This window comes from Hemicordylus capensis, chromosome 2 (genome assembly GCF_027244095.1).
Source record: "Hemicordylus capensis ecotype Gifberg chromosome 2, rHemCap1.1.pri, whole genome shotgun sequence".
NCBI lineage: Eukaryota > Metazoa > Chordata > Lepidosauria > Squamata > Cordylidae > Hemicordylus > Hemicordylus capensis.
In genome coordinates, this window is record NC_069658.1 from 138,878,273 (window position 1) to 138,893,876 (window position 15,604).

The 15,604-nt window shown below is 46.4% G+C and overlaps 1 protein-coding gene across 5 annotated transcripts in view; it reads right to left on the bottom strand.

The window, feature by feature from the left end:
• Positions 1 to 15,161, bottom strand: part of SLC44A1 (solute carrier family 44 member 1) — a 122,771-nt gene extending 107,610 nt beyond the window's left edge. For 2 of the 5 annotated variants that reach the window (XR_008316316.1, XM_053296828.1), the window contains exon 1: positions 14,508 to 15,153. Coding sequence is in view for 4 of the 5 variants with exons in the window: in XM_053296828.1 (XP_053152803.1) it covers positions 14,508 to 14,537 (30 nt within the window). In the remaining variant the exon portion in view is untranslated. Of the gene's footprint in view, positions 1 to 14,507 lie in introns of all 5 variants that reach the window. The other 3 variants (XM_053296829.1, XM_053296826.1, XM_053296830.1) reach the window with 3 other exon arrangements.
• Positions 15,162 to 15,604: the final 443 nt, after the last annotated feature.

Sequence of the window (15,604 nt, forward strand, 5' to 3'; positions counted from 1 at the left end):
AGTTGCTACCTTGCGGCACTTCTTTGTAAAGTGGGCAGCATTGCTGGTGAACATAAAGCCACAGCGAAAGTTTGGCTACCCATTCCTCCACCTGGCAATCCACGGCCGACAGCTCATCTGCTGTGTGGTCAGTGTCCAGCATCTCCCACATGCAGCACAGCCCACCTGTGCTTCGCTGCATGTGATGGGCTGGCCATGCCACCACCAGCAGCTGTCTCCTCACTCTCCTGCTCCCACCAGTGCACCGTGAGGGACAGGAAAGCAATGTGCTTCCCACTGGGTTTGTCCCACAGATCCACAGTGAAGTACACGCTGGTGTCAGGTGCTGCTGCACACAGCAGACCCGACACGGCCTTCCTGCACACCCACTACAGGAAGGGCACCATCCTACTATGAATATTTATATACCACTGTTCAACGGAAGTTCCCAAAGCAGTTTACATAGAGAGATAAAAAACAGAGATGGATCCCTGGCCCCAAAGGGCTCACAATCTAAAAACTAAACATAAGCTAGACACCAACAACAGCCACTGGAGCGATGCTGTGCTGGAGTTGGTGGGGCCAGTATTCTCTCTAATTTTTTCAGCTATGTGCGGGATGGGTTTTGTTCTGGGCGGCAGTATCAAGGCAGTGTGCGCACACATGCATTCAGAATGGGGCCTTCCTGATTCAACCTGAGCAGGATCTAAAATTAATTGAGCGGACATCAAAAAACAAGTGAGCGCAAACACGTGCTCATGCCTTAAAGGGAACACTGGATGGTGCCAATTGCTTTCCCCCTGCTCAATAAAGAGAATCACCACTTTTTAAAAGTGCCTCTTTGCTCAGTTAGCGGGGGGTGGGAGGGGGCTGCTGGTGGTGCATGAGGGGATCTTGTGGTCAGGGACAAGCAGTCAGAGTACCTAGAATGGCTTGTTGTCCAAAGCGATCATCTCTCCAATGGCCTGCGTGGTGAGATGAAGCTCTGGGCGACCAGATTGCTTGCGTACTGACTACACCCACCACGCAGGCAACTTCCCCTGCTTGGGAGCGGGAGCAAGTGCCTTGCCACTACCCGAGGACACACCTGGCCTATGGCTGCCAGCAGGAGCAGGGACCCCCAGATGATGCTACTGCAGGTGCTGCAGCATCCCCATCCCAAGATGCACGGGGTCTTGACCCCTGCTGACCTGTGTCCTGCAGTGGATGCAGACAGCATGGTGTGGGTCAAAGTGGTCTCACACCATGTTGCTATCTCTCTGGGACTATTGGTGGTGGTGGTGGTGGTGGTGGTGGTACTGGGGCTGCTAGTGTGTTCTGGGGGCTGCCACCACCCTCCATCTGGGGTTGAGAAGGTCCAGGAACAACTGGAATGACTTCCTCCTGCTCCTCCTCAGTCTCAGACACGGAGGATGGGGTTCACACTGCCAATGGCGATTAGGGAGGATGGCGAGAGCGACCTGGCTGGGCTAGCAGCCACCACCTCCTCCATTGCCACGGGAAGAGCCTCTTCCCTGACAGGGGAGGAATTCCCCACTACTTCTACCTTAGCCACCACAGGCGGCTGTGCTGCGGGGCCAGGCTCCTTCAGATAGGAGAGCCCACACAACACATCAGCTATGGGGACAACACGGGGAGTAGGCCCATCTTGCTATCACCCACCATAACCAGCATCACCCCTCCCTCTGCCTGCCACTCTGCTCCTGGATCTGCTTCACATCCTCCCGAACAATCTTGGGGTTTTCTTTTTAATTTATGCCCTAACCCTGATTGTGTGGGGGTGGGGAGAAGAAAGACCTTTAAGGGTGTGTGGGTGCGGAGGTCTATTTGTGGTCTGTGTCCACACACAGCGCTGTCTATACTAGCACTGTGGTGTACACACAGAAGCTAGAAAAATTAAATCCACCCCCCCCCCCATAAAGAAGCTGGCTTTATTTAGGGAGGGGCTGTTTTTGGAGGAAACTGAGCAACAATGGGACAGGTTTAAGCAGAAAGAAGAGCAGGGGATTACTGTGGCCTCTCTCTAACCCAGCCCCTCCCGTCCTATTGTCCTGGCACCTCATGCCTCCCTTCCCCAAACTAGGCCCTATTTTAAAAAACTATTAAATTCTAATAACCTGACTGAGGTGGCTCTGTCTGTCTGTCTGTGTCTCTGTCTCTCTCTCTATCTCTCTCTGTGGTCTCACCTATATTCGGCTGGGGGCTTCCAGTGGCATCCTCAGCTGGAGTCTATCAGGTATCACTCTCGGAAGCACTCTTGGGTCAAGCAGACACTGGGACTCAACAACAGGGGGAGGGGATGTGGGCACCAGTCAAGCAACGACCCACACAACCAATCAAAACAAAAAAGAACCACCAAAAAGGGAGAACCTCCCTCACAAAAAAGGGAACAGGCTGAGCACCAGGCAGAGGTCACAATACACCAGCCTGCAAAAAATAAAATTACAACAATTTGGTCCAGCAGCAGCAGCAGCAACAAGGAAGAGGTGCAGCTTGGGGTCACAAGAGGGGGACGATGACACACCAGCTATTATTATAACCACCCTAGTTATTATAGACACTGGGGGCTAGCTACTATAAGCAATAAGCTTGTAGGGGGAATCCAAAAGCAATAAGCTTGTTTGGGGGAGGGGGGGACCACCGAAGGAAAAGAATTCCAAACAGCATCCTCCCGGGCAATCATGGAGTTGAGCCACTGAGGCTGCTGGCACTATTTTAAAATAATTAGGGTGGGGGATAGCACACACAGCACTCCAATTATTAAAGCCATTGAGGGGTGGCTGGCTACAAGAATAATTTAAAAAAAAACTAGCTGGGCCGGGCGCAGAGCATCTGCTCCTCTAGTTCACCACCGCTTTTTGCCTCCCCGCTCACCACCCACCAGACATCTTCTTTCCCTCGCCCGCCCACTAGCCATCGTCGTCTTCTCGCCCGCCCGCCCACCGCTGCCTTCTTTGGACGGCTGGTCACTGCCATTCACCATTTTATTTGCCTGCTGGCCAGCTGGCTACCACCTCCATTTTCTCCCCCATCTCTGTCGCTATCCGGGCAGCTGCTCGCGAACTCTTGCAAGAGCTACCACGCACAGGATTAGTGACAGGTATGCCTAAGAGAAATAGAGAGAGAGAGAAGATAGAAGATAGATATTCCAAGCAGTACCCAGTTAAGCCACTGTTGCTGCTGGTACCATCTTTTTTTTTAAAATAAAAGCAAATAAAAGCAAAGCAGTTGTTGCACTGCAATTAAAAGGTTAGAGAGAATGAACAAACAAACAGGCACTCTGTGTCTCTCTCCACTCACTGCTAGGCCAGGCAGGCAGGCCCAGAGCACAGTCTCTGCTCTCCTCTCAGTGATGCTATAGGCTCTCTCTGTCTCTGATCCTTCTCTCCTCTTCTGCCTCCAAACAGCAGAGAGCACATTTTGAAAACCCCTCCTTTGGCCTCCCCGCTCCCCCCCCATCCAATGGGGGCACAGTTGCCAATGCCAACACATAATTTGAAAGACAAGAAGACAACCCAAAAGCAAGAAGATCTTGCCAGAAGCCAATTCCAGAAAACCAATCAGCGACTGAAAAACACAGAGACAAAATGGTGTCCGTGATGTGAATTGCACGAATTAATTCACGACTATGGGGTGATTTAATTTGCGGTCAAATCAGCCCCTTCATTTAAGAGTTAATTCAATGTTGAACCCACAAATCACCCCATTTGTCATGAATCAATTTGCAGACAAATCAATTTGCACATCCCTACTGCACTCTCCTTTTCATGCAAGAAAGACCCCCCGCCCTTTATATATGAATGGGGTAGAGGCATGGATATATATACATGGCTGTCCCAATGTATTTTGTTTGTCCTTCAGTTTCATTCTTCAGTTGTGATCATCTCAGTCAGAAGATGCTTTTATGGCTGTCAAATAAAAAAGAAAATTATTCTACAATAATGGATAATTATTAAGACGGACCTTGTTTATTGCTGCCCTGAGACTCTGGAATGCCCTCCCTGCTGAAATAAGAGCCTCCCCATCTCTGACAACTTTTAAAAAGTCTTTAAAGACTCATATTTGTCATCCAAGCTTTTTAACTTAACTGTGGTTTAAATTGTTTTAAGGCTCTCATTTTTGTCTTAATTTGTTTTATGTTGTTGTAAACCACCCAGAGATGGAAGTTTGGGGCAGTCTACAAATTTGATAAATAAAATAACATAAAATAATGGGAGACCTGGAGAGATGGCATGAATGTCTCCCAGCTGTGTCCACCAGGTGTTCAAGTGCAGCAACAGCTTACGCTGGACGGATGGGAAGGTGGAGACACAATGATCTATCGTGGTTCCCTCCCGCATTGATGTACCTTTTCCAGCAATCACTTAATTCTGAATGGATGCAACTGACAACAGACCACCAAGACAGGACTGGGATTCTGCTGGTGGTACCATCCACCCCACTGCTTAACAGTCTTCCTTGCAGAGTTGACAGAAGTGGTGTTGGGCTCCTCCCGACTTCTGAGGGGACATCAATTTCCACACTAAGGCCCCTTCATCCATTACAGCTCAGGACTTAATGGCCACTAAGACAACTATAGGCCTGCCCCAATTAATATTTTATCCTGCTTATCAGGCTGGACACATTCAATTCAGTGTTTTACTGTGGTCAGGATGATGGTGATTTGCAAGTGGAGAGTTTGGGACATAGGCAGATTACCTCTCATGGTTTAGATTCACAGAGACTCCTAACTGCTACAGAGGTGGAGAACCAATTAGAATAGTGTGCACCTAGAGGCTTAAGAATTTAGATGAATTCCTCAGGACTCTAGGGGATTTTCCTGACATGGCTCTGGTTGACTTTTAGAATGAGGAAATGGCCCAAACAACTGACACATTTGCTTTTAAACCTCATCTTCTGCTACTTAGAGCCCAATTGGCTCCTTGCTTTTCCAGTGAGCTACAGCCAATGAAACAGCAGAGACAGCTAAAATTACAATGCAGGAAAACTTGCAATGAACCCAACAAGCACAAGTTAAAGCCCACTTTACAGTCTGCTCCATGGCAGCAATAATAGTGAAGAAAGATTGCTTCTCTGCATTCATTTATTGCTGATCAGTTTTCCATGTAGTAGGAGGCCCTCTTACATTGGCCTTCAGGAATTTGAATAATAAACTCTCTGCAGGCTATGTATGCATAGTTCTCAGCACTTTCTGGATAGAATTTCCTCACATTCACTCCAACTTACAATTCTCATTAAGAACAGGTACTGTGGGTATCCCCTTGGCAGCTGCTTGTCTAGTTACTAATAATTCTTTTCAGCTTGAAAAGGTGGACAATATCCTTGACACACACAATTAAAATGAAAAATCAAATCCTTGAAATATGAATATATTTATATCCTTGAAACTTGGCACCCAATTATGTGTTCTCTCAACCCACGCTCATCCCATCATAATTAAAGTGGCTGGGGAAACAAGTGGGGCAAGAAGACTGCAGATCAGGACTGCTCAACTGTGGCCCTCCTGCACATATTAGCCTACAACTCCCATAATCTCTGGCTATTGGCCACTGTGGCTGGGGATTATGGGAGCTGAAGTCCAAAAACAGCTGGGGGGGGCCCTAAGTTGAGCAGGCCTGCTATAGATACTTCCATGATAGAATGTGTGGTACCCACCCCTTTAAACAAGGCTGCAGTGAAACCACTATTAAAAGAAACTCTCAATGGACACAGCTACATTAGACAATCAGTTTGCCATTCCTGGGCATGCATCAATTTTTTTCCTGGGCACAAGCCAATTCCAGAGATTCTTGTCTGAAACAGTCTGAAACAAATTATTTGGATTATTCTCAGCCTGCCTTCGAACCTAGTTTGAGGACCACCCTGGCCAGGATGGGGAAGGGTGCAGTGTAGTGGTGGTTCCAGTCCTATACAGGTGGCAGCACTGAGGGAATACTACTTGACCTTTTGGGCTTTTAAATGAAAAATGCTACGGGGTTCTTCACATAATTTAACATACACATTGAACTGATAGAAGAGGTTGGCTAGAGTGTCCGCTGGAAGGTCTTTGGAGAATATATATGCTTCCTCTTTTCCTTTTGGTTCCAGAGAAGCAGTAGATATGCTGCATCGGTGTCTGAAGTCTGTGATGGATTGGACGTGAGCCAACAAACTGAATTTACATCCTGACAAGTATTTTCAGTCAGTAGAAAAGCTTATCTGGAAACTCAAAAGTGTTTTAGACATGGTTGCACTCCTCCTGAAGGCGCAGGTCTGCAGCCTGAGTGCGCTTCTGGATTCAACCTTGTTCCTGGATGGTCAGGTGACTGCTATGGCCAAAAGTATCTTTGCATACGTTGGGCTGGGGCATCCACTACACCCCTTTCTGGAAAAACAGATTTGGCTACTGTCATTCATGCTTTGTTCTCATCTAGGTTTGGCTGCTGTAATACACTGTACATAAGGCTGCCTTTGAACAGCACCTAGAGTCTGCCAGACTGCTGTTGATGGTTCAGGACAGAAGTCATATAGAGCCGCTTTAAAGCACCTTTAAACCCCTATAAGTTTTGGACCCAGTGTACCTAAAGGCTGTTCTTTTCCCATATGAATTGCCTGCATGTTCTCGCTGGTAGCACCTCACTTATATAAAGCTCCTTTCCCACACAGGTTTGTCTTGGCCCCACATTGTTTCACTAGGGTATAATACCCATTTGTGTTGCAGCAGACATCAGTGATGCTTTTCTACCTCTCAGATTGTGTTGTGCTTCAACGTTATTGATGTTACTTGATAGTTGATAGTTTGCTATGAGCTACGCCTGACATGGCATATGCTTACTATTAATATGCAAGTTAAATGTTTGTTTCTTTTTCTGTTCATAATAATTTTAATTGGAAATATAAATGTAATAATAGATTGAACAGTATGGATCCTCAGTTTAAATCTACACTGTGTAGGTAATAAATAGTACATGATCATAAAACCAAAATAGAGACTATAAAGCCTACAGAATATATAATCAATCCTGAACAAAACAAACAGTTGATGTATATTCTCCTGAGTAAAGTTAAAAATCACAAATATATATAAAATATATTTATTTATTTATAAAAGATGTTCTAGCAGGAGTGCTGGGCTCCACACAAATTAACATACATCTGTGTCGGATATGTACAATAATCTGCTCATCACGGAGCTTGTACTGCCATGGTGTGGTGCAAGGAGATTCTTGAAAGTCTCATATTATAAGCCAGACATGTTTCATCCAACACAAAGTCTTCAGCAGTGACCATTATAATGAATTAAATTCCCTCTATTCCCGTGTGGTTATTTAAAAACACAACATTAAGTGTTCAAGGTAGATTTGTGCCTGTGAACAGCCTAGCTCACATTGACTAGGGTATAACACCCATTTCTACTGCAGCAGGCACAGTCCCAGCGCTACTTTTCTACCTCTTCGATGCTGTTGTGCTTTAATGTTACTGATATTGCTTTGGTTGATGGTTTGTTATGAGCTACTTTGGCTGCTCCAGACATGGCATATAAATTCTATCAATATGCAACTTAAATGTGTGTTGCCTTTTCCATACAGAAGTTGAGAGTTGGAATATTTTGTATAATAATCAAATATGCTTGGCAGGCCTCCTCATTTGTCCAGTGAACACCCCCTCCCCCACAAGGGTTGCAAGGTATTCAGACACACAGTCTAAGGCACACTTTTTGTTTACTTGAGACTGCTCAGACTTTTGAAGTTTTGCCACAGCCCCACTGAAAGAACATCCTAAAATATACCCAACACCATTCTGTGGTTACGTATTACAGAACAAAATCTGTTGGTTTTTTTAAAAAAAGCAGCAGCAGCTGTCCTTCTGGGAAACTCATTGAAAAGTTGCAGAGTTTTTTTGGCAACACAGCTCAAAGCCTCTATATTCAGTCATATCAGCCACCACTACTATACAGCTCAATCCTCGAAACACCAAGGACTAAGAATTCAGTTGCAAACACCCTTACAGTGTTTTACAGATTATTACTTTTGATATTTAAGCAGTAAAACCAAGCTTTTTCAGTTTTGAGTGAATAGAGTATATCCAAAATGTCAACATGCGCACAGTCTTCTTTAGTACATTTTGCAGAGTGGTACCAGCCACCTCCATTCTTCTTGGTACAATGCTGAGAATGTAGATGTGTGCATGCAATACTGCAACAGCAGCCACTACTCCTTTGTAAGTTTAGGGCTAGCTAGCAGTTCTAGACTTGTGTGCGTTGCTTCATGCTTTTTCCTAATCCTTGCATACCTGTTCAGAGATAGCAGTAGTTAAACAAGTGGCCAGAAGAACAAAGGAAGCACTTTGGGAAAAGCTGTAAGGAGAGTTCAGTGGGAGAGCAAGCGATTTATATGCAGAAGGCACTAGGGATGTGCAGAACGTTCTGATCTTGTAATGTTCTATCTTGAAACGGGCCACTTCGAGTGTTCCGAGCACAGAACAACCCATTCCAACTCTCAATGCTCTGTTAGGAGCACCATTTTGGATTCCAGAATTGTGCACTTCTGTGCACGTGCAAACTATTTGCATGGTCAGCCATTTGCATGGCTGCTGTGCATGTGCAGAGGCCAAAAGTGCACCATTTTGGGATCCAAAATTATGCTTGCAACATCCTTATTCAGAATGGGGTTGTTCTGTCAGAACAACCGGCTGGACTGGCTGTTCTGAATGAATTATCCAGGGATTCTGTGTTCCGTTCCAAGCTCGGAACAGAACACAAAAACTGGTTCATGCACATCCCTAGAAGACACTATGGTCAGTCCCTACTATGACAGAAACAGATAATTTGCTTTACACAAGGAAAATGGTTTAGCCTTAGGGAATATCTTTGGGAAGGGCAGAAAGATAATTAAAAACTGGTCATGTTTTAGTTCCTTAGATCTAAGGGCCAGCCAAAAGTTTAGGAGTCAGACAATGGACATTTGGCAAAAGAATAATAGTACCAGTTACTGGACTTAGTGATGGACATTGTGGAGAGGAAGGGTAAATGGGCTTCTCTTTATGTTCAAAGCCTTTTGCTTGCAAAAGGGTTAAATAAAACCTTTGTCCCAGGCAGCCCTGTTCAATAATTCCTTCTAAATATACTAGTCTAAAGACCATGGTTAAGTGGTCGTCATCATCATTATTTTTATTATTATAAATTATTATTTACATTTTATATCCTGCTCTTCCTCCAAGGAGCCCAGAGCAGTGTACTACATAATTAAGTTTCTTCTCACAATAACCCTGTGAAGTAGGTCCAGCTGAGAGATATGTGACTGGCCCAGAGTCACCCAGCAAGTATTATGGCTAAATGGGGATTTGAACTCTGGTCTCCCCAGTCCTAGTCCAGCACTCTAACCACTATACCACGCTGGCTAGGTGCCACAGTTCCCTGGAGCCTGGGATTTCTCAAGCCCTGGCCTAGGTGAATCATCCTATGTTATTAAGCAAGACTACATAGAATCACTTAACAGTTAATGTGCAGCCTAGTCTGTGCTAAGAGATCCTAAGTATATACTCTGTGTAAATTTTGAACACATTATCAGATTATGACTGTTTTTAAAAAATCAACTAGACCATGACTGAAATAAGTCTATATCTTAAGCAAGTTTACCAGTGTCCAGTACTAGTCAGAATGTTTACTGATGCCTTGTTCCAAACATCTGTCAACCCTGGAATCAGTATTTATGGAAGGCAGGACAGATTTACACCCAAGCCTTAACCTGTTTGAGGACACGCTCTGAGTGCTTTTCTTTCATTAATGGAGGAAAGCTGTGGCTTCTGGGCGGTCTTGAGCCTCATCAGCTCATTTTAATAACTGAGCACTGTAAACAAGAGGTTAATTACAAAAATGAGTACATAAGGCAGGAAAGGGAACAAACCTACTAAGAGTAAAGATGGATAAAGTTCCCCACACGTTACTGGAGGTATGAATTCTACATTCAAGGAGAACATCAGTGGAGGGGTGATGTTATAAGATTGCTATGCAGGACCGGTGAGAAGTACAACCACCAAGGAAAACAATGTCAACTTCAGATAGGTTTATACGGCTGCTTAACAAAGCCAAAACGCTGCAGATTTTAACACTTTAGAAAAAACAGCAGGAAAAAACAGACAGCAAGACAGATCACTTGTTAAAAGCATTATGCAGATCAGGGCAGGTCAGTCAACTTTGTCCAACCCATCCTAATACTGCAATCTTATGCATACTCACTTTTAAGGGCCACTGTAGGGCTTACTTCTCAGTAAACATGCCTAGGATTGGGCAGAGTTGTAGCAGGCCTGGCAGCAGCCCAGCTGGCAGCTCCAAGCAAAGGAAAGAAAGAAAGCACTCCGTCAGCCAACGAAGCACAAGCTGGGAGCAAGTGAGGGGTCACATCATGTGTTCCCAGTGGGCGAGTGCTTCAGTCAGCACTGGGGGGGGGCAAGCGGGCACTGCAGCAGCACAGGGACATTTGTCCCCACCTTGTCCAAAGAGGAGTTCATACAAACTTTTCAATAAAAGAATGGAGGTGGACAAGATAGACCGAGTTACTGAGAACATAAGCATGCAGTTTACAATCTGAGATGGCCAGAAAAGCAGTTCCTCGCATGTGAGGAAATCATCCTTGGGCACATGCTATAACCATCTTGTGGAAGCTAAGCAGGTCTAAACCCGGTCTCAAGCTCCACCATGGAAGAAAGGCAGGACATAAACTTAGTAAGCAGTATGGAGGAAAAGGAATAAGAAAAAAGTTAGGAGAATTTATGGTGTGCAAGAAGTTGGTAAAGTGTGCTGTCAAGTCAATTTCGACTCCTGGCACCCAGAGGCCTGGTGATTTTATTTGGTAGAATACAGGAGGGGTTTACCATTGCTTCTTCCCGTGCAGTATGAGATGATGCCTTTCAACATCTTCCTATATCGCTGCTGCCTGATATAGCACCAGCGGGGATTCGAACCAGCACGCTTCTGCTGGTTAGTCAAGCATTTCCTGCTGCGCCACTCAAGGTGACGTGCAAGAATTACACAGATCCAATTGTGAAGTTTCCTACCTTCCTCCACTACTTAAGTTCACCCACAGATAATATTTTTAAAAACTCAGATGAACAAAATTCAATGAAGCCAAGGTAAGAAGAAGCAAGAAGGCACTTGGGGAAGAAAGCAGAACATTTGCAAGCAAGCGTAATGGGAAATACTATTTTCCAAAACAGTTGAGCTGGGCTGAATGCAATACTTAGGGTTCAGTTCCTCCAGGAACTCTCTCATGGTCCAGTTCCCCATTACACAAGGCAGGACGATCTGCAGACCAGCTACCCCATCACTGATTAACCTACAGAATCCAAATCACGAAGCACATGTCTCATGATAGTTTGAGCACACTAACAGGTGCAGATCAATTAGCTCCAGAAAGCTCAAACAAGTCAAGCCACAGGGGAAGGCCAAAAAAATGATATGCTAACTGAAGTTATGAGAAGGTGAAGATCAAGAGAAAGATTGGGAAATTTGTGCAAAAAAACATGTGCCGGACAGACAGACTAGGTCTGCTTTTATAATGCATCATTTATTCAGCAATGAGACGTGGGAGGCTTTAAAGCAGCAAACTGGAGTAGTGGATGAAGTTTAACATGGTCTAAAGTAAAGGTAAAGTTGTGCTGCCGAGTTAATGACGACTCCTGGTGACCACAGAGCCATGTTTTCTTTGGTAGAATACAGGAGGGGTTTACCATTGCCATCTCCCATGCAGTATGAGATGATCTTTCAACATCTTCTTATATCGCTGCTGCCTGATATAGGTGTTTCCCATAGACTGGGAAACATACCAATGGGGATTTGAACCAGCAGCCTCTTGCTCCCTAGGCAATTACTTCCATGCTGCACCATTAGGTGGCTTTAATGTGGTCTGAATATGGCAAAATGCAATGCAACTCTGACAAAGATTGGCTGAAGTCAGAAAAAGAAAGCAAGATGAGAGCATGGGCAGCAACTGGAGTCCATCTCTGCATCTTGTTTGAACCCAAAGGAAGTACCCACAGCAAGGGGTTCAGAATAAGCCAAGCATCAGGATCAGATTCTCAGACCAAGTGACAATTTGCATTTTCAAACAGGAAACTGATTGGCTTGATTCAGCAGAAAATGATGAAATAGTCACTGTACCGCTTCATCACAGGCCCAACCCCCCCCCCCAAATTTTGGCAGTTTTGCAGTAATACAATACATACAGGTAGGATACCGAGGTTACAGTAACATATTCCCAATATATGCCAACAGCAGTCTTCAATTAACACAAAAATGAAAATGCTGTCACTGTACACAACTCCATATCAGTCCCATCTTTGGCTACTGAAGCCTCTCTAGGACTCAGAGAAAGAGGCTATTCTACAGAAGTCGACAAGTATAAATCATGAGACACAAAATACAATACACTGACAAATTACCTCTTACCTCACATAGACACAAGACACAGAAAGTAATCTGAATACAATATTAACAAATTAGCAATGCCTATCATTAGACAATGAAAACTTAACATCTGTCCTCAACTATGTTATATGTGACAGAAGACAGTCCCTCAAGAGTCCAACAGAAATAGCTAGAAGACTCAGAACATACCCCTAAATCCAACTTTTACTCAGGATCACTCTATGTGAAAGAGTTCCTACAACCTCTAGCAGTTTGCCCTCACAATTACTAATGCAGAAAAGGACTGTCACTCCACAGTTGGCAGTCCTGCTCAATTTAGCCCCCCTCCAGCTGTTTTTGGACTACAACTCCCACAATCCCCAGTCACTGTGGCCAATAGCTAGGGATTATGGGAGTTGTAGGCCAACATCTACAGGAGGGTCGAAGTTGAGCAACCCTGATTCAGTGGAACAAATCCACCCTTTCACCATCACCATGTCCCTGGGACTGTATATCAAATGGTTATTAAAATGTCTTGAGAGATAATTGTGCCTTCACAGATAACAGATAAAGATAGATAATATTCTAAATCCTGAAAAAGTGGCTAAAGAGGCATACTTTTAGATGGGAGAAAATCTTGACCGGCCCCAGGCAAGTCACTCTATAAATTCAGCCAACTTGAGAGGGCTGCTGAGAGGAAAAAATAGGATAACATCACTTAGGCAGCCCTGAGCTTCTTGAAAGAATGGTAGACTGCAAATTAGATACATAGGTGGATACAGGCATAGTGTAAGGAGTCATGGGATACAATTTGTGAAAAGGCATGAATCCATGATGTGAAGACTGACTGAGATGGGGAAAAGGGACTGTGATTAAGAGTGGTGCACAGAGACTGATGAGGAATGGGGAATGCACTAGATACCAGGAACAAAGTTATGGGGCACTTTAATGTGGCTCATACTTCAAAGTAACATGAAGTGGCAAAAAAAGAAAGCACACACGTAGTATCAATACATGAATACTGCAGAGACTTGCTAATAAAGCTTACATAGGACCAGAAGCCATAGAAAAGTTGGAGAGAGAGAAGACAAAAAAGATAGGACTTTGGAGACAGGGAAGAGACCGATGTGAGATGGTTTTGATGCTTTGTTAATTTTGTGTCACTTTGGTTTTTTGTAAACTGCCCAGAGCTCTTCAGTGTGGAAGTATAATATATACATAAGCAGCCCTACCAGGCAATGTAAATGAGCCATTTCAGTGGCAGGGTCCCTCCATAGGGCAAATAGCGGGGGGGGGGGGCATAATACCATAAGTAAGATCCGAAGGAAATGTGTGCACGTGCAAGCTGCTAGAAAAGAGGCAAGGTAGGCAAGCACGTAATGGGGGTAGAAAAAATGTCAGACAGACTCGGGAAGGGGCAGGGAAAGCCTGGAGAAGCAGATACCAGTTTAGCGGGAAGAAGAGGAGAGCACAGGAAGAAGCTGCCTTCCTCTTCCTCCTACCAGATGGTGGATACAGCTGCAAGAGGGACGTGCGTTTAGTTCTACGTTCATTCCCATAAGCTTCTACCCGTTTCACCCCTTGCTTAGAGCACTTTTAACCCGACGATATAACTGATACATATAGAAAATAAACGCAGGGGCTGGGATGCTCGTGATTGGAGGATGGTGGTGGCGATAGTGGCGGTAATCTGACGACTACATTATGTTCTCGGTTGCAACCAGGGAGCCAGTTCTCAACCAGAGCCTAGTAGGAGCCGGCGTGAGCAGGAGTTGATCGGGAAAGGCGGGGGGCTTCAGGACACTTTCTCCAATATTATTTCATGTTGGTTGCATAAGTTCGTTGTAACCCGCTCCAGAACCTCCAGGATGGAGAGCTGGGCTTGTGTGAGCTGGTTTAAAATCCAAATACATACAAACATGCCAAGGTGTAGATGGGAATTTGGGAGCGGGGGGGGGGAGAAAGAAGGGGATCCAATTGACGCAAAGTGGAGACGGGGAAGAGACTCAGAACCCGAGAAAAGAAATTCACGATTACGAGCTGGGGGGGGGGGAGAGGAGGGGGGACACACAAACCAACCAGGATAGGTTTTCAGTGAGGATGGCATGGGACCGTCCCGCTCTCGCCTCCCTCCCTCTCCCCTCACCTGCGAGGCGGCGCTCCCGCAGCAGCCCATGGCGGGCTCGGGGCTGGGTCTCTGCCGCGGGCTCCAGGCATCCAAGCGCCGCGATTTCCCGGTCGCCCGCCCGGCCCCAGGGCGACGGCGGCGGCGGTAGCGGCAGCAAGGCGGCGGGGGGAGAAGGAAAGAGAAGGGAGAAGGAGGAGGAACGAGAGGGGGCTCCTTGCACCGCCGCCGCCGGTGCCGCCCGCTCAGTCCGCGCCCGGGTGTCCGCAGCGGCGCCGCGGCTGCTCCTTCGGCTGAGGCGGCGGCTCCAGGTGGCTCATCCCTCCTCCCGCATCCCAGCGGCAGCAGCGGCGACTCTGAGGGCGGGGCCGGCGCGAGCGAGCGGAGGAGACGCGGGGAGGAGCAGCAGAGCCCACCCCCGAGCGGGCGGCCCCGTCTGGGCTGGGCCCGCCTCGACCAACCAGGCTGCCGGGCGACCTGGAAACAGCTTCGGAATTCTCCCCGCCGAGGACGCGACGCAGAGCCGAGCCGAATTGCGAAGCGCACAGGCAGCCAGCCGAGCTCACTGCGGGCAAGGAGGAGAGAGGCTCGCTTGCACCGCCGCAGTGGCACGGCGTGGGCGATGCGCGGCGGCGGCGGCGGCAACGCCGTGGCTGTTCCTCGCGCATAAAAATCCCGGCTCGCTTCCGGTCGGTCTGCTTTTGTTTTGACGCACCTGGTCTTTTTGTGCTTCGCCGCGATCACCTCCTTGCAGGAGTGGGTGGGTGGAGCGAGAGATGCTTAGCGCGCTAATTTAGCAGCACGCCACACTTCTCCTTTTCGGTCTTCAGTTCACATGACTCTCTGTGACCTTGGGCAAGTCCCGTGCACGCTTTCCTGTTCCTCCTGCCTTTATTCCCGGAGATAGACTTTCCCCTCACCTTCTGTTTCTATTAGGAGCTTTATATTGCTCTCCTTGTTTAATACATGGTGGTTGGAAAGACTGGTCATGTTGGGGAAACTAGTGAGCACGCACACACAAACACAGATCATCTGACTTGTTATTAGTCGAATATTTCTATACCGCTTTTCAAGCCAAAAAAAGAGTTCTTAATGCGATTCACACAAAAGGGGCTCAC